The 22,317-nt window shown below is 36.1% G+C and overlaps 1 protein-coding gene across 9 annotated transcripts in view; it reads left to right on the top strand.

Moving 5' to 3' along the window:
- Positions 1–22,317, top strand: part of PCDH7 (protocadherin 7) — a 449,641-nt gene that overhangs the window by 8,820 nt on the left and 418,504 nt on the right. The window contains exon 2 of one of the 9 annotated variants that reach the window (XM_020908325.2): positions 4,595–5,750. The exons of the other annotated variants lie outside the window; for them this stretch is intronic. Coding sequence (XP_020763984.2) covers positions 4,595–4,630 — 36 coding nt within the window. The 3' untranslated portion in view covers positions 4,631–5,750. Of the gene's footprint in view, positions 1–4,594; positions 5,751–22,317 lie in introns of those variants that run through there. 9 annotated transcript variants of the gene reach the window in all.

Here is a 22,317-nt window from a genome sequence, read left to right as displayed (position 1 = left end):
GCTTTACCTAGAATTAGAGGCAGATTTCTATTTTGTTTTTGGTGCTTTTATCTGTTTTATAAACAAGGAAGATTCCAGTTAAAAGTAACATCACTTTTATAGCATTAGTTATAGAACCCACAAATAGAGATTTGTAGAGATTTCTTTAGAAAATGATAATTTGTTAAGAGAAAGCATGTGAACAGATCTTTATGCAGAATACGTACTTTACTGTCATCTTAAAAGGACTTTTTATCCTGTGGTTGACTAACATTTGCATTCTAAATTATGTAATCTTAAACTTTTGAGTGGACATATCAAGTGGCAGATTTATAGATATTTTATACAACTACCTCCTATGTTCTGTTCTGTCACTTAAGCTTTATTTGACTCATCAAATAGGGTTAGCTCTATATTCTTGAATATTTAAAACAGCCAATATCAAGAGTGTGGTGGCATCCTGTCTAAAAGGCAAAGTGATATGCTTATAAATAAACTAATGTACGGTGTTAGTCTCTTAACTGAACAAGGACGTCCATATATCAGAATACCTACAATGCCATTCAAATAAACCATGCAGTTTGCCAAAAGTAACTTTGAAAAACTTGTCTGTTGTTAAGCACTTGAAAGATGTATAAAGTTTTAACCACAATAAACAACTGATCTAAAATGAAATAAAGGCAAATGAAATACATTCCCCTTAATGTAATTAGTGATAGTAATTGATATGCTTCATCTACTCAGTATTGCTGTCAGGAGACAAGGGATCCATTTACAAATTTACATTCTGTTTTGACATCTGGCATAATGAGATCTTTTTTGTTCTCACTTTTGTTTGTGCTGTAGATAGATGATTTTCTATATTTATTTTAAAAAGATATTGCCTTTTTAAATATAACCAAAATGTATTTTCTTTGATTAAACCTGAACTATTTTTTTTAATTCAGAGTTTTCTTATAATTTCTCCCCTTTAATGCTGAATTTATGTAAAGAAAATCTTGAGAGTTGCCGTTTTTAAATTTCATATGGTAGGGATTAATTAAAAAATAGAAGATTTTATCTGACAGAAAGCCTTTTCTAGTTTATAATTTTTCTGAATTGCCTTATTATAGTTCCTTATTTGTGATACAGTGAAAATGATGTCTATTCTAGTGTTATTATCTTCATGAGAATAAGTGTTGCTCTTAAATTCTCTTAATGGTTAGGTTATAATGAGTTAAACAGCTTTGTAGAAATGAAAGTTTGTAAAAAATGTCCCCTCCTCTTTTTGGTTTGTTTTCATGGGTTCTAGAGACAGTCAAATCAATCTCCTATAGTTACTCTTGGGCAAAATCTGGGAGATAATGTGTTGCAGAGATACTGGAATTATTTCAGAAATCCGCACATCTGATGATGTAGCCCAGGTTTTCATAGTTCAGGCCTTTGCAAGTCAAACAAGAGCCCTTGTTCTCAACTAAATAATGTGTCTAATTGAGAAAAATGGGGACCACTGACAGCATTAAGTATCCACCTTTTCATTCCATTCTTCTTTTACTTGGTAAATCTGGCCTTGGTAGTTGTTAAAGTTTTGTGACTTGGAAGTTCGACTGTGCTTTTGATTTGTAAAATGAAAGCAGAAGCATTCTGTTTTCTATTCATTTTACTATGTGTTAAGTATTTTTCAATTGTTTTAAAAATAATATAATTTCAAAAGATTAATAGACTATAAAAAATTAATAGACTATAAAGCTATAGTTCCTACTTTGCATATTATTTTCAACTCCTGTTGAGCTTATCTTTGCCATGATGTTATTTAGATAATGCACTGGCAAGTAAAAATTTTATTTTATTTAGTAAATGGACGGTAATGTACTTTATTTTTGGCAAGCAGATAGAGGATACAGCTTGAATAAACATTAACTTAAAACTCTATTTGTAGCTGATCCTGAAATACTCAAGAAAAATTCATATTGACTGCAATGACAGTTTCCTTTGCCTAAAAGAACTGCTGAATATCGTCAGAATAATGTTCCCTTTAATTGATCAATTTGTGTTCAATATATCCATTGTATACTTTGTAAAGATACGGCAGAAATTATTTTTTTGATTACTTAGATTTTGGAAGCAAGAAATGACTTGCCGTCATCTATTACAGTTCTAAGCATAAGAAACCTGAGTATCGATTTATTTGTGAATGTATATTATACCATATGTATTATAGTGGAAATGCATTTGCATGGTGATGCCAACCACAGCTTTCTGCTTTAACTCTATAAGCATTACTTCTACAATATGGTTCTGCTATCTATGACCAAGGACACTTTGAAGAGGCAGAATGAATCTGCATATGGTGGGATTTCTGTTACATATGGCCTGAAATCATAGACAAGAGGCTAGTGACTGATGAAAGTTAGACAGTGTCTTTAGTCAGGAGCTATCTACTAAACAGTTCTTGGCTTTCTGGATATCTGTGAATCAAGGAAAGGGTCATTCACTGATTTGATCTGCAGTGAATATACAGTTTTTTTTGAAGTCTAGGTATGACCATTTGAACCTTATCCCAAACTTCTCCTAAGTCAATTAATGACTTTGACTTAAGACCACAAAGTCAATTTAATAATTGTAAGTAAATCATGCAGCTGGACTACTGTAACAAAAACATTCTTTCTTGTTTTCTTTTATCTTTGAGTAAGTACATATCTCATGTGGAAAAGCATGCTCCTGTGATAAATATGTATCATAATCCCTCTCTGTCTCTCTTGCTCTCACACACACCCATATAGACACACACACAGATATATTCATATAAACTAACTATGGTGCCATTAGGCTATTATTTACTGTGATATTCATACATTAGTATGTAGAAAAGACAAACTTTAAACACACACAAAGCTGACAATCAAATGTTTAATGTCAAAATTTCTAGAGATGTCACATTTTACAATTAAAAGATATTAACCAAACCAATCTCCTCACTTTGTAGGAGAAACTGAGACTTAGTTCGAAAGTTAGTTTGACTGAGATCGTAAGATTATCAGGGATATAATGTGGACTAGAGTTCAACTCATGGAATGCAGAGTCCAAGGTTCTTTTTTTTTAATCATTCTACCAGTAGGAAAAAAAAATTAAATTTCTGTAACTTTTTCTGTATGTGTTTCAATAGTGACAGAAATCTCTTGAGGTTTTCTTATGTAGGTATAACTATATATTTGGCTATCAAAACTGATGTTTTTTTACACTAGTATATAATTCTGCTTTGGGTTCTAGTTTTTGTCTGTAAAATTATTGGGGAAATTGTATTCCAAATTTTATAGATTTTTAACAAATTCATAGTTTTTCCCCCTTAAATAAGATAGCAATTAATGGCATTCATTAACGGAACTTAACATGGTTTAGAATATATATTCAACAAGTTGAGAATTTTTCATTTTAGCAGAACAATGACAGTAGACATAAGTTCCTATATAGCATTTAGTATATCCTCAATAAAAACATATTTGTAATGGAAATGAATAAAGCTTTCTATACATTGTTTATGAATGTTTTCTAATTGGGATGATCTTTTACTTTTTCCATCAATAGTGATGTTTTTCATTTTGCCAACTTTGCAGATGCACTTTACTTGAATAGTGTCCTTAACACACAATTGTGGACTATTTTTTTCCTCTAATTTTTTAAAGAAAGTGCCATTTTGTTATTTTTCAATTGAATTGCTTCCTTGGTAGGCAGTTTACCAATCTAGCCTTTTCTATTCTAAATTTAACCTATTGGTAAAATATAAATTGGTGAATTTATTAATTTCAAAAGTGAAACCCATACTGTTTTTAAAGCTAAATAAAATGTAACAAAACCATTACTTTATCATAGCCACCAATGCTTTCAAATATTTTAACATCATTCCTTTTCCTAGAAGAGGATGGTAGTAGAGGTTATATATAGAAAATTTAGTATGATAATTGTTAAAGAGTTTTATGTTTAACTTGTGTATAACTGAATTCTAGGCTATAGCAAAGCTCATCATCCATTTATTTACATTTATTACTCTATAGAAATAGTAGAATCTTTGTGCATATATATATATACACATATATATATGTGTCTGTGTGTGTGTATATATATATACGCACATACATAGAGAGAGAGTCAGTTTTGCTTTTCTATCTTATTTATTTTAAAAGCCCTTAGAATCTTTCCTAAAGCAGCAACTCTGTTTCGGAACATTACACAGTGCTTTATTTAGCATTAGTGTTGTGAGAGAAATTACATTCCAAGAAGAATTGAGCTGAAACCACTAAAACTAATCTTAATTATCACTTCTGGTGAATTAATGTTCTAAAGGCAGATAAAGGGTTATTTTCAGGAATTTAGTGATGTTTGTATTGAACTCTAATGCTGTTTATAAACAACAACAACTTAAAACGATTACAGTTTCCAAGTAGGAGTCATCAGAGTTGACTTTTTCCCACCTGAATGTATTTATTATTTACAAACGCATAATTTGCAAATAAAAATTCTCTGCTCCAGAACCTCCACCACAACATTCCAGTTTTGGGCATAAGCCATTGGGGAAATTTCTTCAGAGTTTTTTCTTTTTTTTTTTTACCTGCATAAATCTTTATTTTCCTTCTTTCAGATGCGTCTACATCCATACATTACTGTGTTTGGCTGAATTCCACTCAAATATGATGCTCCATTATGCACCATACTCTGATGACCTTGCTACTTCGAAAGCTGCTGGAGCCTGCCCTTGGCCGTGGGGTGTCAGCCAATCACTGCTTGTTCCATTTGTTGTGGATTTGACTTTTAATTTTTTTTTTCTCATTTAAGGAAAAATAGTATTGAAATAAACTTATAAAAGAAAGAGTATTAATAAAGAAATATGCTAGTAGTGAGTGTCAGTTACCGGGATCTACATTCTCAGAGAGGTAGTTAGCAGAATTTAATAATGAAAAAAGAAAATCTAAAAGTGTATTTCAACAATGATTTTAAGACTCTGGCTCTGTGTAAACCAAGGAAAATTAAGTCTATGAAGTCTCTGTCTATATTAAATAATGACTATGAATAAAATCATAAATTACTCAATAGTTTTAAAGTGTTACATATTCAAAGCCTTTTCTAGACCAGGGAGATAGTTCTGCTAGAGTGAAGGATAGTGTCTCTTGCACATTCTGTGTTTATATTTCTAAATGCCACTGTGTGTGTTTGTATGTGCTCCCAAAGGTTATATGCAAAGACTTTGAGCAACATTTATAACAAGTATTTTCTCTAAGACAAATTAGAGAGATTTATTTTGTGCTTACCACAGGCACTGCCAATGGATTGTTTTTTCCCTAATCTTGAAATATTGACCAAAATATCTGTAGAATTTTCACGACTTTGTTGTTGTTGTTAAATTTCTTAAGAAAATTTAGAACCTTTGAGTTAGATTCACAGAAGTCACCATGATCACATTCAGAAGGAAGTAGTTTTCGTTTATCAGAAGACTATTCTATTTGATGTCAGGTAACACAAGTTCAAGCAACTTCTGAGAATTCAGCATGTTATATATTTTTGAGAAAGCAAGTAGCTGAATTTTAGCTATACAAATAGTAATTTTCTAGGTAAGTCAAGAATTCTCTGTATGTTCCCTCTAACTCTGTTTGTATATTTATGTCTCTATTTGTCATGTTGTATGTGTTTGTATGCCTAAAATAAGTGTTCCATATATAAACTTCGATAATTTTGTAATATATTTATCATACCATCTGCCCTATTAAAGTTTCCCCAAGTTTTGAGATACTGACCAAGAATTCCAGATTCTTGAGAATTTTTTGGTGAATTATTGTCAATATAAAAGCCTTTTAAGGAAAAAAAAAAATATTGGGACAACATAAATATACAGAGTGATAGGAAATGCTCACTAACACTTAATTACTAATGCATGTATTTCAAGTTGTTTATTTTATTAGCTGTTTATTTAATTTTGCAAAAAAGGAAATTTCCAGAAATATCACTGAGACTATAGTGAAATTCTTCAATAAAACCTAATTATCATTAATCTCTCATTTTGTTTTGAGCACAGGACCAGTGTAAGAAACTGGTAAAAAACAAAAACTTCTTACCACATTTGGCTTCTTGGAAATATTATGTTTTCTCATCCTAAAGTAGTAAACTTCCTTAGACGTATACTTAAAATCCTGGACTGAATCACATCAACTCAAAGACAAGTTACAGACAAACAACAACAACAACAACGAAATGTCCAGAATTTTGGGATAAACTAAATGTGTAACCACATGGAGGGAATATTTATGAATACCTTCACAAGGAACATTCTGAGGCACAATTTTGCAAATTTGGGTATGTGATTCAATTTGTGAATTTCTACCACAATCCGAAAGATGCAAAATAAAGCAGAAAAATTTCAAGTAGACCATTCATACAGTGAGGCTAAATATTTTCTTGTGCAATCCTTATTTCAGTTGTGTTTGTATGCCTGCATTAGTCCCTGCTTTTGGTTGCTATGTACAAAATTTGTCTTCTTCTGGAAGTAGCCCAAAAGGAATGAGAACCACCCCTTTAGATTGTTCCAAATAGGAAACAGTGGCTATTTACTGTTATGATTAGAAAACATAATAAATCAAAACAAAAAACTAACAATCCCAAGGATTTTAGTGTGCTTAAAAGCTGAGTCAGAATAATCAACAGCAGCAAGCTATGAGATGTCTATTATCATTCCTCTGGTGTTTTCTTGGTTGTTTTTTTTTTTTTCCATCTTTGAACATTTTGTCATTGGTTCTTTTCCTTGCACAGACTTCCCCTCTACCCTAACCCCCTGCTCCCAAATGTTCTCTACATCAGATCTCTTGACCACTCTCCTTTTCAGTTACTGGAATTTACCATTTAGGGAGGCACCTATGGACAAATGGAGATAGACTCAGAGCAATCCACCACCTTATTCTTTTAGCATTTGGACATTTTATTTTAAATGACAATGCAATACACTGCAATGGAATATGAGGATGTTAGAGACTGATTTAAGTAAAGTCTATTTACTTTAACACATCCAATATCAGCTGATACTGAGTATGCAAAGAAAAATAAGTCTTTGTCTTCATGGAATTGATGTATTATAAAGAAGATTACAGAGCAGAAAAATGATAGTGTTTGCCCTGTGCTTCTAAAGTTTCAAATCATTGAATGCATGTTTGCTCCTCTAAGCAATCTTTGAGGAAATCACCATTATTATTTCTGAGGTAAGGAAACTGGAGTAATGAACAGCTTTTTCAGGACCCTGATGGAACTAGCAAAGAACTTGATCAAGTCTCGGAAGAAATAGCCAATCAGAATTCAAAAGTACTGAAAGCATTTGGTGGAAGTGGTGAAATTTGTGCTTTTAAATACAGTATATTTTTAGACTTACTTGGGTAAACTCTTCCCAAAAGGATTAGAACAAGCCCAGTTTTTCAAACTTTTTCTAGTCAAAACCTACACTTTATACTATCAAAAAAACTGTTGTGGGTATAATGTGGAGATCTAATCAATTACCCTATTTTGTGAACAACAGCCCCATATGAGATTAAAAACAGACAAACCTCAAGAATTAAGTAAGCAACCAAGATTATCATTTATTGTGAAGGCTATCTCTAGAAAAACTACCAATATCCTCCAGAAGTAATTCCACAGTTTGAAATGTCTCTGGGAATTTCTATCTGTAATTTTCAAAACACTTATCTTGGTTGTGTATAACTTTTGTAATCCATTTATTTTCTAGAGAGTGGGTTGCTTTGCTTTACTATGCAAGGCTTTGTAATTAAAATGATGGCCAAAACAAAACTCTTTAGTGCAAAAATAATATACTACTACTTAAGGCAAGGGATAGGTGAAGCTCAGAGAGACTGCCCCCAAGTTTGTCTTGTCCACCAAATTCCCAGTGCCTGCTAGAGTGCTCAGCATACAGGAGATACCCCTAAATATTTGTGAAACAAACAAACGATCAAAGGGCCTGGGCTTTAGTGCTAAGTAGCCTGAAAATCCGTGGACATCAGATCACTGAACTGTGGTATGGCCTTTTTGATTTCAAACTCTGAGAACATCCTAGTTGTTCTTTTCTTTCCCTGCTGGGTGATGCCTCCAGGATAAAGGACTACCTGCGGGGTTGGCTAGAGTCCCTGCCTTCTCTGCAGGATGTGTCTCTCTTGTTTCTGTACCAAATGAGCAATTCTCTGATTCCCCCTCCTGGCTTCTTCTTGCTGGTGTTATAAACACCAAACCCTTCAAAAAGATTAAACTAAAGCAAATGTGGGAGGGAGGCACTGGTCACACGGTAGACTTCTGATATATTTTGAGGGGCTGTGAAGAGGTGTGTAGACATATGGGTTTTCAGGATTTTTTGGGAGATCCTCATCTGTGAGGAAATATGGATACATGCACGCCCATGCACATGCATGGGTCTCTGTATTCATCAATTTATATATCCCTGCAAGTATTTTTCATTCACTGTGTCAACCTATGCTCACTGATAATGTATTATTTTTTTCCTTTTTCGTTCTGACTCTCCCTGGGGAGCAGTTGTTTTTAAAGATGAGAGTCTAGCATATCTGTAAAGAGAAAGATGTACTTGATGTCCTTCCTCAGCAAAGAAGTCTAGGAGAGGGGATATAGCCTTCCTGTGGACTGATGGGCAGCGAAGCTGAGAAATCCCTTACAACTCCAAAGCACTCCTTAGAAGTCCTGAGATTCTAAGAAGTGCCTCTTTTAAATTGCAAATGACCTCTGAAGGAGTTGATTCCGTCTTTGACTCACCTGGGTGTAAATTGCTCTAAGCGGATAATGAGGTCAGCACCTCCCAAAGATCAATAGTTCTTAAGAAATGGGGATTTTGATGAGGACCCCGAGGAGGGGTGAACAGCCTTCCCCAGTTTAGAAGACTGAGACCTCTGTTAAGGCACCATGTGTCTGGGACTCCAGCTGGGAGTCAGGAAGTAAGGTGAGATTATAGCCGAAAAGGGTATTCAGTCCTGATAAAAGCAAATGTTTGTGTCCTTGATTCTGTGACCGGAGGGCTGACACTAGATGTCTAGGTTTTATATGACTGTAAGGCTGGTGTTAAAAAGTAGTCAGTGTTTATTTTCTCCCATTTCTACTCGTTGTTTTGTTTGGTTTTGGTTTTGGTTTTCAGCCTGCAGTATCACTGCTCTCTATCTCCATTCATTTTCTACCCCTGTACTTTCGTGAGAAAAAGAGGGACAAAGAAGGAGAAAAGAAGTGGGGAAAAGGCAACCACCACATGGCTATACACTCACCTTCTCCCTATTATTAGACTACTGTAATCAAAATAGTTGCCATGTTACTGCCATGTAGCTGTTGCTTATCCTAATTTAATTAAATTCTCAGAAATTGAGTGCTATTAGGCCTTTACTGGGGCTTTTGCCTGGAGAATCCCATGGACAGAGGAGCCTGGTGGCCTACAGTCCTTAGGGTCGCAAAGAGTCGGACACGACGGAGCCGCTGACACTTTGACTTTCACTTCAGGTTTTACTGAGGGTTTCCCAGGTGGCTCAGTGACAGGGAATCTGCCCAGCCAAGCAGGAGACACAGGTTTGATCCCTGGGTTGGGAAGATCCCCTGGAGAAGGAAATGGCAACCCATTCCAGTATTCTTGCCTGGAGAATCCCATGGACAGAGGAGGAGTCTGCTGGGCTACAGTCCATGGGGTTGCAAAGAGTCCGACAGGACGTAGAAACTAAACAGCAGGAACAAAGGTCTTTACTATGTGCCAGAAACCTGACTTTTTAACACTTCCCCCTTCTCAATTCTGACTGCAGAGGGGAGGTCGGGCTACGAAAGACTTGAAGTTTAGAGCCCCTGAAATTCCTCACTTCTGCTTATTGGTTTGGTTTTTGACAGCCTCTGACAAAATAGAAAACGGAAGCCTGATAAGGTGATAGGAAAATCTGCCTTTTGCCCTGACTCTGTCACTGCCTGGCCAGTGCACCCTTGTATAAGTCCTTTCAAGTCCTGAAGCTTCTCAAACTCATCTTCTGTCATTTTACATAATAACCCTTGCTCTGATTATGTGACAGGGTTTATGCAGGTCGCATAAACTGTTTGGGACTTATAAAACACTACTGTAACTTGAGATAGTATTTCTCCATATCTATGAATTTCTCTAAGCCCTACTTAAAGTGCGCTTGCACTTTTGGAGTATTTTCACTATGTATAATATTATATGAAAAGTTTTTTTTTGTTGTTTCAGTTTCTTGGCGCTTTTTGTTTGCTTTGTCATAATCACTTATTTGAAGCCTCTGATGTTCTCTTATCCTGGTTGATTTCTTTGAAGTAATGTTGATCAAGGTGCAACTAGGGTGTGTACCTATCCATAGACCAGGAGACACTGGGTTTTGTCCAAAGTCATCACAGAGCCTATGACATCTAAATGGGAAAAGGGAAAAGAAATAGTTTACTGCTGCAAAGCAAGTAGCTTAGGAAAGACTCACAATAGTTTGTATCCATTTTGATACTTTTAAAATAAATTTACTGCTTTTTAACAGTCCTTTCCTCTTCCATTGGGTATTTCCTAGAAGTTTTTCTTCCATTCCTCACATCCAGTCTCTAACATTGAATGATCATTTATTGAGCTTCAGTTCTGTATCAGTCACCCTGCAGTGGTGTCTATACCACATTATAACATTGACTCCTCCTAACAGTTCCATGGGACAGGTTCTGTTATTTGCTCCTTGTGACACATGTAACCTGGGAGAAAGAAAACAGAAACTCATAGGTTCCATCCTCTCTATTTAAAGCAGGTGCTTTCAGCTACTTGCAGTCAACTCTCCTCCAAAATAATTCTCTCTCCAAACCTGAGAGTTATTAGCACAGTAGTCCTGATAGATTTTAATTTATGTGCTTCTTTATTTAGGCTTTTGTGTGCGTTTTGTTCTAGTCCACAATACCTGCTGTGTATCCCCAGCAGTCTTACAAGACAGAGTCTGTGTTAGTCTGCAAGGGCTGCCATATTAAAATACCATAGACTATGTGCCTTAAACCACAGTAATTTGTCTTTTCACAGTTCCAGAGGCTAGAAGTCCCAGATCAAGGTGCCAGCAGATTCAGAGAGAGAGAGAGCTCTAGTGTTCCTTTCTCTTCTTCTAAGGAAACCAGTTCTATCAGATTAAGGCCTTAACCCTTCTGATGTCATTTAACCATAAATTAGCCTCAGAAAGATTCTAATTTTGGGTAAATCACATTGGAGGTCAGGTCTTCAACATAGGAATTTTGGGGGCACACAATTCAGTCCAAAACAGAATGTATTCTTAAAGGATATGCGCTCATCTTGTCCTGCCAGAACACCGGAATGTATTCTTGACTAGAGCAGAACACGTGGGACTGGACCACTGTTTCTTCATGAGCTTGTCATTTACCACATACAGTCTGTACTTTGATAGTAAAGAAGTTAAAAGAACCTTCCATTTAAAACCTTTCCATTTTACAAGAACCTTTTTTTCCTATCAATTTCCGAAAGCAGCCCTATAGATGTTCTAGGCATTGATGAAAAATTACTATAGCTTTTGTGAAAAAATATGAACATGTAATGGGTATGCATGTGCATAAAATTTGAAGTTCATTTTTTAGCTCATTATGTCTAACTTTTTATGCACATCATTGAGTGCTTTTTGCAGTTTTCAGTTTTACAGGGATTTGTGATATTAAATGGGGCTTTCCTGGTGACTCAGATGGTGATATTAAATACCATCTTAGTTATTTTAATTTTGCCAACTGATATGAGTTCATGCAGGTATAGTAATTATGTAAAATCAATATTTGTATAAAATAGTCCAAAAATTGTTCCACAAATGTTACAGAATTTTTTAAAATGATGATGTTAATATTAATCTAAAATATCTGGTATATTATTAGCATTAAAATTCAAATAAAAAATAGTAGGAGCTAAGGGGTGGAGGGAGTCGGTTGAAACAGCAATAATATAGGCTTAATAATCCTTTCAAAGGACAGTTTCAGTGGATTTTCATGCAGAGTGGCATAATTGGTCTGACAAAGATCCAGTGAGTCTGATTCCCCCTAATATTTGGAGATTGCTAAATGTGTAACCGAGGCTGATCCCACGCTCTGAGTGACTCTTCACAAACTATTATTATGTGTGCATGCAACACGGTACATCAGTACAAATCCATGGACACATCAAGTTATTTTTTTTACCCCCACTGTGTCTTTTCATTTTCTTAATAAAATTAAAATTTCATGTGATATATATATCCATTGGGCTGTATGAAATGGTGATATTTTAGGTATAACACAGGATAAACCCATCAATGTCAGAGAAAGGAAGCTCTTTTCTGTCCTTTAGTCAGAATTTCTAGGTGATGGAGCATAACAGCTGAATAGATCTTTCCTAAGAAGTACCAACTTTCTGAGCTAACTTTACATTTGACCCCCAATATTAAAAATGGCAAGTTAAACAGTTGTTTTGTTCAGGGAAATGGCAATAAGTGTAGCCTAAATCTGAATTTTTAAAAAATCATGTCTAAATCTGCTTTGTATTTAACTGTTGAACATAAGGACCAGTTTTAGATACAAAGATGGCATTTCTATAGGGTATTAGGGACAAAAGATGGTAATGCCTATTTTTTCCAAACCAGTGCAAATGCTATTAGGGGTCAGGAGCATTAAAATTTACTTCATTACAAAAAACTCTTCCTTTTTTTTTTTTAGTATTTTACCTTTCATAAGAAACTACTGTGTGTTTGTATGTATTTATGTATCTCTATGTATGATATGTATATGTATATGCATGAATATGTGCGTGCTAAGTCACTTCAGTCGTGTCCGACTCTTTGCGACCCCATGGACTGCAGCCTGCCAGGCTCCTCTGTCCATGGGATTCTCCTGGCAAGAATACTGGAGTGGGTTGCCCTGCCCTCCTCCAGGGCATCTTCCTGACCCAGCGATCGAACCTGTGTCTCTTACATCTACCTGCATTGGCAGGTGGGCTCTTTACCCCTAGTGCCACCTGGGAAGCCCATGTATATGCATATATACATATAAATATATCCTACAAAAGAAAAGTAATACAGTTAACATTGCAGAAAGAAAATACTTATGCCAATTAGGTGATTATATGCAGGTACTGTTTTAGGCACTGGAGAAACGGCACTAATAAACATAGACAAACATCCCTTCCCCCACGGAGATTCAATTACAGTGGAAAAATTAAAAAAATAATAGCTAAACTTATTCAACATGCTGCGTTCTACACACTGGTCAACATATTTTACATATATTATCTCATTAAATAAGTACAACAGCCCTACAAAGAACACCTGTAATTGTCTGTAGATGAGGAAAGTGATACACAGAGGGAGCTGAGCAACTTGCTCACCATCCCACAATTTGCAAAGTGTCCGAGCTGAGGTTCAAGTGCAGACAGTCTGGCTGCAAAGGCCAAATGTGCATATGCCAAGTACAGAGGACACATCTATTTTATAGCCAACTAATTCTGTAGAATGAAATTGAATTCACCCACTTCTCTTAAAGGCTTCAATAATATTTCAGCCTTCCTATTTCAATACCTTTTACTGTGTTCTTGAAATTAGGTCACTCAGTCCAATTTTTTTTTAAATAGTACTACCTTAAACCTTAAAGTTCACATCAAAAAATGGGAAGATAGATATTAGACTAGTCCACATTTCCCACTTTCTCTCTACCCATTCTGTTCTTTGGGGAACACCTCATAAATATATTTTCCCTTTTTTTGTTATTTTGTTTTAATGTTCTTTGTTTCATTAAGTATTTCACACATAGTCTGTTCTGTAAGTTATTAATACAACTAGGAAAAAACAAATTTATTAATTTTTGTGAATTGCCATTTGATTAGGATGGGAAATGCCTTTATATGATAATAAAATTTTATTTAGAAAGGATTAAAAACCTACTTTGTGTTTGTTTTTGTTATTTATTCCCTTAGTCATGTCTGCCTTTTTGCGATCCCCATTGACTGTAGCCTGCCAGGCTCCTTTGTATATGGGGTTTTCCAGACAAGAATACTGGAGTGAATTGCCATTTCCTTCTCTAAGGAATCTTCCTGACCCAGGGATGGAACTTACATCTTCTGCTTGGCTGTCAGATTCTTTACCCCTGAGCCACCAGGGGAAGCCCTTTCTTTAAACTAGTGCTGATTATTAAACATTTGATTAAAATATGACCTATGTCACTTTCAGTTTTTTTCTCTTAAAACATTTTATCAGTCTATTTCCTTACTTAAACTTCATATATGTTTCTTTATGAGATACATTTTTTCTTTTTTCTTTTAAATTTATTTTTTAATTGAAGGATAATTTCTTTGCAGAATTGGAGACAATTTTAATCACCTAAAATTCAGAGGGGTATCATTGAAGCCCATCTGAAATTGCTTCTTTATGACAATAATGATGTACCTATTTCTGCTATGACAGTGTCTTCCTAATGTATTAATGATACATTATAGGATGCTTATTCAACAGGTATATGTCTCAAAATATAAATTTTTGTAATATAACTCTGGATTCAGCTATATGTCTCTATACACTTGTGATCTGGATTGATCTTAGTATATGTTTAATATGATTTAAATTTTTTAAGTTTCATAATTAGTGAATCAAATGTTTGAGGCTGTTATTTTCACACTCCACCTAATAATTCGTAGAATTTTGTGTGTTTAAAAATAAGTATTACAAGTATTGCCATCCTTGCTGTTATTCCCTACTAATAAGAAGAAAATATGATTAACTGGTAAAGAACCCAATTAATAATCCCAGCCAGACCTCACATGAATTCTTACAGAGCCCAGCAGATCACTTCTTTACCATTTGGTTAAAAGTTGAACTCCCACTTGGAAACAACTGACTTAAAGCCAAAAAACTCTGAAAATTAATCAGTGTTAGTCATTGGCCTGGGCTTCCCTGGTAGCTCAGCTGGTAAAGAATTCGCCTGCAATGCAGGAGACTTGGGTTCAGTCTCCGGGTTGGGAAGATCCCCAGGAAGAGCCCATGGCAACCCACTCCAATATTCTTGCCTGGAGAATTCCCATGGACAGAGGAGCCTGGCAGGACAGAGGAGTCCATGGGGTCAAAAAGATTCAGACACAGCTGAGCGACTAAGCAGAGCACAGCACAGCACAGTCATTGGCCTTATAAGTGTGAGCATCACACATACATTTTAACACTAGTGAGTCTTAAGAGTATAAGCAGAGGATGGAACAGTTTGGTTTGAGTTGGAAAGATCATTCAAATTTAGTGTATGAAGATGGATAATTAGTGATGAATCTGTAAACTTCAATGTAGATATCAGTGCACTTTCAGAAAAAGGAAGAGAAGAAAAGACAAAGAATGCCATGTGTTCAGCATAACCAAATTGTAAGGACCTGATGAAATCCACAATTCAGTCTGTATGTATTGTTGTCAGTCTAGCAAAATGTTTCCTGGATACACCTTGTAGTCTGTGTCTTTTATTTTTTTAATTCACTTAGGGAAGGGAATTGTTTTCAGTCCCCAGAAATAATAGTATGAATACCTATCTTTGACAGTAAGCAAGTAATAAAAATACATGCTTATGTGTTCTTGAGAATGAATTTCTATTATTTTTGAACTTTTTGATTGCTTTTTGTTGTAAAGCAAGAACAATTTTTTTCAGAGCACAGGTCAGAAACTCCTAATGGCAAGTAAGTTACAATTGTGTAACTGCCCTGTTTCACCCAAGAAGTGGTTCAGTGAAGAATTTACTTTACTGTATGCTTATGCTTTCAAATATCTACCATACTGTTTACCCATCATTAGATAATGTGAACCTTGAAGGACTTAAAGTGCTTGATATCCCCACTATGTCACATTATAGTTAATGGGATAGTATATGCCTATTGTGAAGGAAGGATGGACATGGCTTGTAAATATAAAATCAATCCATACACAGTACTTCTGTAATCTTTGTATGTCTGTATACATTTCTCTACATCAGAAATGCTCAGTTCTACATTTTAGGCTACAGAGGTGCCTTGCGAAGAAAATGAGAGCGATTTGCATGAAGCCTAAACAAAGGAAATCCAACCACGCTTCTAGCCTTTAATTAACTGTGTCATACACTCTTGTGCAACTTATCTCGTGTTCAGAGATGACCTGCATGCTGCTCTTTTGATCTCTAGCATCAGTAACGACTAAAAGAGGACTGCCACTTGAGCTGTGAATTTTGTTTTGATATTTAATAGTATCAGAAAGAAAGAAATTATTCATCATAATCTATTTCATATAAAAAGATGTTGAAATGCAGACAGATGCTCACATCTAAAAGCATGGCTTTCCCATATAATATGCCTCCACATTAGTGAGTACAATCCTGGCTGAGAGGCAGATGCAGCTTTTATAAGGTTTATTTTGGTCTTGATCTCTGAAGTTGAACAGATCACTCAGTTTTTCTTTATCTCATTTTCCCAATGTATTCAAAACTCCATGGGAAATAAGAAATTGTAAAAATCAAACAGTGAAACTTTGTGTATTGATGAATGTCATTTCTATGGTAGTAAACAAGCTATCTTCAAGGAGGATGGAGGAAGATTAGGCAAAAATGAAGTAATGATGCCAAAGCTGAAGCTACATATTTTCCTAGAAGAGTCAGTTTTTAAAAATAAAGAATTCCTTGTTACCAAAAGTAGGTGTTGTCATTTTATTCCTAGCACTCATCTGTGGAGGAGAATTGAAGACGTATTATTTTGTCATTCTGAGTAAAAACAGAAATGTCTTATTGAAGAAAGGAAAAAAAAAATATGCTTCAGAACCAAAGAGGAAAGTCTCAATTTACAGAAAAAAAATGCAGGATTTTGTTCAGAGGCCCCAAATATGCTTGGCTTCTTTCTTTCTTTTTTTTTTTTTTTATCATTTAAGCTGGTTTCTTGCTGGGCCTTTTTATTGAATAATTGAAAAAAAAAAGAGAAAAAAGGGATGGGGAGGAACTTTTTCAGCAAAGGCAAAAGATAGTAAAAAATAAAAGAACTAAGGGAATACAGGTAGGAAGTTGTATCTTTCTGTACTTTAATGATTGCCTACATTTTCCCCAAAAAATTATAGTTGAAAAGGTCTGAACAAAATATCAAGCCCCGAGCAAAGTGTTGGAGAATAAAACATAACATCCTATGCACCTTCTACTTCCCATGTTCATGCTCATTTCTACTCTTTCTCTCTCTCTCACACACACACACACACACACACACACAGACACATATTCATACTCCCACAAACTCCAATGACATTAAGTTTTAACACAGTCATGCATTTATCTTTGCAACCCCCCTCCCAAACAAATCAGTTTAGGGAGCGTTGAAATTTGGGGGCATGCTGGCATTTTTGAAAGCTGCTTTCAGAAAAAGGATCATTAATCCTCTCAGTAGATTTCAAGTTGTGGAGGAAGATTGCTGGAATAATGGCTGCAGCGAAGTGGACATTCTGCGCCTGGCAGTCTTCTGCAGGACATCAGATTGTCGGCAGTCTGTGTTTCTCAGACCCGAGGCATCCTCTGCAGCAGCCTGAGTTTGTGATAGTCTGAGGTGATGCTCTTTTTCTTCCCCTGTGGCATTCTGTAAGCTTTTACACTTGCTTTAGCTTCATTTTTCCCACCAAGCAGACTGAGTTTTCTCACTGTCTCAGAGGAAGTCAGATGTCAGTAAGTACCAAGCAGCCAAGTGATAAGAATATTTTAAACACCGAATGTTTTTGACGTTTTCAGGATCCCAGCTGCATTGAGAAAGCTATGAAGGACTATTAGATTTAGGGTTTTCTCTTTTATCAGCAAGTTTCCACTATTCCTCAATCACATAACTAAAAAATAGTATAAGAGTAAAGGTAGATCTCGAAGTTTGCCTCAGATGTGTCTCCATCAACCTAATTGAGGAGGGATGGTAAGTAAGATTGCCGGAAGTTACATGCCCAAATGAGTGTTGTTTATTCATCTATCTAACCCCCACTTATTGATGTCTCATGGAAGTAGGCATTTAAAACAGGAGGTCACAGTCTCATGAAAAACAGCCTTGTAAAGATATCATTTTAATATAGTATGGTAATGGCTATCATGGAGTTATAGGTATTTTGGGAAGGCCTTAACTGATTCCTGGGAAGGTTGATACTGGTTAATGACTTCACACAAGTTATAATGTGGCTTTAATTTCTTTCTTCTGCATCAGCCCTGCATCTGTCTTGCATTGTTGTACATAGGCCTTAACTGTTCTCATGAGAGCTGAATTGGAACCTCATCCTCCTTTACATTTCAACAAGTGTTTGCTGTTTATGCATTTCTAATGGAATTCTTCTTTGATTGTTAAAATTAGAACCCGTTCATGAGCAATTCAGTTAGCCTCATTGCTTTGTTATTCTCTGTCCCGTTGACCAAAAACTAAACTTGCTCACTGTAACTGTTTGCTCTGAATTCTCATATCAAACTACCTTTAAGTGGGAACTATTACTCTCATCGAAGAGACTGAAAAAAAAGAGACATGTGAAAAGCGATTTCCAAGAGAGGAGTCCTATAGATGCTTTTAATCAACATTACTGGAATGTTTACACCCTCTTGAGGAAACTTCTTTGAAAAATAGAACAACTCATCTGTATCATAAATTGTGTTTTTCTAAAAACAGCCATGTAATCTTGTATTTTCATACCTTGTATTTATTTATGCCTTGATTATCAAAAGCATTATAGCCTGGGAGATCCTAAGAAAAACCTTAATGATTTTTTTTCTTAAATTTCTAATTATTTTAGATGCTTTTCATTTTTTCTACTGTTCTCTTTTTTAGCTGAGCACCTTTCATGTGTTCTATTAACACTGGTACTTGTTATTAACTGGCTTCCAGATAATCCTGTTTAAGTGACTGGTTTATGACAGCTTTTAAAATATTGTCTCTCCAAGTTATATTTCTATTCATGGAGGATTCTGGAAGAACAAAAAGCCCTGATGTGAAGCTTTCTAACAAAGGGATTTGTATAAGGCATTATCCAGAATACAGAGAAAAACATTTGGAGATAAAACAATCCTAGTTGATCTTTCTCCTATCATACTTGGTCCCTTGATCTCTTAAAGGGGTCACTTCACAAAAGATCTTTAGTTTTTTGTCCAGGTAGCAGAAAGGAGTAAGATATTCCTTATTTAGTGCCAATGCCACTCAACTCTAATTTCTTAGTTCATTTTATATATATATATATATATGCATATGTATATATATATATATATATATATATATATATGTATATGGTGGTTTTAGTTGCTAAGTCATGTCTGACTCTTGCGACCCCATGGACTGCAGCCTGCCAGACTCCTCTGTCCATTGGATTCTCCAGGCAAGAATACTGGGGTGGGTTACCATTTCCTTCTCCAGGGGATCTTCCTGACTTAGGAATCGAACCCAGGTCTCTTGCATTGCAGGCAGTTGATTTACTGACTGAGCTATGAGGGAAGTCCTATATAAATATATATGTATGTATATATATGTATGTATACGTAGGAGACACGGGTTTGATCACTGGGTCCGGAAGATCCGCTGAAGAAGGAAATGGTAACCCACTCCAGTGTTTTTGCCTGGGAAATCCCATGGACAGAGGAGCCTGGCAGGCTACAGACCAAAGGGTCACAAAGAGTTGAATACGATTTACCGACTAACCATACATGTATATATTCGGCCAGTTCAGTTGCTCAGTCGTGTCCAACTCTTTGCAACCCTGGGGACTGCAGCACGCCAGGCTTCCCTGTCCATCACTAGTTCCCAGAGGCTACTCAAATTCATGTCCATCACAACAATGATGCCATCCAACCATCTCATCCTCCGTCGTCCCCTTCTCTTCCTACCTTCAATCTTTCCCAGCATCAGGGTTTTTTCCAAGGAGTCAGTTCTTTGCATCAAGTGGCCAAAGTATTGGAGTTTCAGCTTCAGCATCAGTCCTGAATATTCAGGACTGGTTTCCTTTAGGATAGACAGGTTGGATCTCCGCGCAGTCCGAGGGACTCTCAAGAGTCTCCTCCAACACCACACTTCAAAAGGATCATTTCTTCAGTGCTCAACTTTCTTTATAGTTCAACTCTCACATTCATACATGACTACTGGAAAAACCATAGCTTTGACTAGACAGGCCTTTGTTGGCAAAGTAATATCTCTGCTTTTTAATATGCTATATAGGTTGGTCATAGCTTTTCCTCCAAGGAACAAGCAACTTTTCATTTCATGGCTGCAGCCATCATCGCAGTGATTTTGGAGCCCCCCAGAATAAAGTCTCTCACTGTTTCCATTGTTTCCCCATCTATTTTCCATGAAATGATGGGACCAGATGCCATGATCTTAGTTTTCTGAATGTTGAGGTTTAAGCCAACGCTTTCACTCTCTTCTTTCACTTTCCTCAAGAGGCTCTTTAGTTCTTCGCTTTCGGCCATAAGGGTGGTGTCATGTGCATGTCTGAGGTTATTGATATTTCTCCTGGCAATCTTGATTCCAGCTTGTGCTTCATCCAGCCTGGTATTTTGCATGATGTGCTCTGCATATAATTTAAATAAGCAGGGTGACAATATACAGCCTTGACATACTCCTTTCCCAATTTGAAACCATACTGTAGTTCCATGTCCAGTTCTAATTGTTGCTTTTTTACCTGCATACAGATTTCTGAGGAGGCAGGCGAGTTGGTTTGGTATTCCCATTTCTTTAAGAATTTTCTACAGATCATGAACTCCTTATTGCCAAATTCAGACTTAAATTGAAGAAAGTAGGGAAAACCAGTAGACCATTCAGTTATGATCTAAATCAAATCCCTTATGATTATACAGTGTAAGTGGCAAATAGATTCAAGGGATTAGATCTGATAGACAGAGTGCCTGAAGAACTATGGATGGAGGTTTGTGACATTGTACAAGTACATTGGACGGAGGCAGGAGGCAGGATTCAGGACCATCCCCAAGAAAAAGAAATGCAAAAAGGCAAAATGGTTGTCTGAGGAAGCCTTACAAATAGCTGAGAAAAGAAGACAAAGAAGAAAGCAAAGGAGAAAAGGAAAGGTATGCCCATTTGAATGCAGAGTTCCAAAGAATAGCAAGGAGAGATAAGAAAGCCTTCCTCAGTGATCAATGCAATGAAATGGAGGAAAACAATAGAATGGGAAAGACTAGAGCTCTCTTCAAGAAAATTAGAGATACCAATGGAACATTTCATGCGAAGATGAGCACAATAAATGACAGAAATGGTATGGACCTAACAGAAGCAGAAGATATTAAGAAGAGGTGGCAAGAATACACAGAAGAACTATACTAAAAGATCTTCATGACCCAGATAACCACAGTGGTGTGATCACTCACCTAGAACCAGACATACTGGAATGTGAAATCAAGTGGGCTTTAAGAAGCATCATTATGAGCAAAACTAATTCCAAAGGTGATGGAATTCCAGATGGAATTCCAGAGGTACTTCAAATCCTAAAAGATGATGCTGTGAAAGTGCTACACTCAATATGCCAGCAAATCTGGAAAACTCAGCAGGGGCCACAGGACTGGAATAGGTCAGTTTTCATTCCAGTCCCAAAGAAAGGCAATGCCAAAGAATGCTCAAACGACTGCACAATTGCACTCATCTCACATGCTAGCAAAGTAATGTAGATAAAAGATAACATTATATTTTAAATTCTGGGGTAAATGTTGGTCTGGAAGTCTCTCATCCCCCAGAGATAACAGAAGCTAATAACTCTAATTTAGATGGTAATTTTTTAAAATTAGAAATTCTATTCATATTATTTTTGAAAAATACTAAATAGAAGCAGCACGCAGAAAGGTCACATATTTTAAATGCTCTTGTTGAGCCTTATGGTAAGAAAAAAAAAAGACTTGGAAAATGTGACTGGAAGAACAACTGAATTGATTTTCTAGAAGTTGTTCTTGTTCAGTCACTCAGTTGTTTTTGATTCTCTGCAACTTCATGCACTGCGCCACGCCAGGTACAAGGGCTGCAACGTGAAAGGGGAGCAGAGGGCTAGACGCCCTGCAGTGGGCTTCACTGTATGATTAGCCTGGGCTGCAATCTTCCCCTTCATATTTTGGCATCTCTGTTTCCTTGTTTTTGGGCTGCCAACTTTGCCAGTCTCCTGAGGCCTTATTTTCAACTACTATTCCTGAAACCCACCCCATTCACTTTCTACAGAATTTACAGAATCTCTGTATAATTCTCTTAGGGCAACAGTTTAAGCCTATCCTTAAATTGGGATATTCTATTGAAAGTATATTTACACTGGTGAATGTTAGTGGTTTGATATGTTAATATCACTAGCACCTGCATGTAGGAATTGGAACTTACCTTAATGCTACAACATTCCAGCT

Source organism: Odocoileus virginianus, chromosome 21 (genome assembly GCF_023699985.2).
Source record: "Odocoileus virginianus isolate 20LAN1187 ecotype Illinois chromosome 21, Ovbor_1.2, whole genome shotgun sequence".
NCBI lineage: Eukaryota > Metazoa > Chordata > Mammalia > Artiodactyla > Cervidae > Odocoileus > Odocoileus virginianus.
Note: the sequence above shows the minus strand (reverse complement) of the source record. Positions and strands in the feature narration are given on the sequence as shown.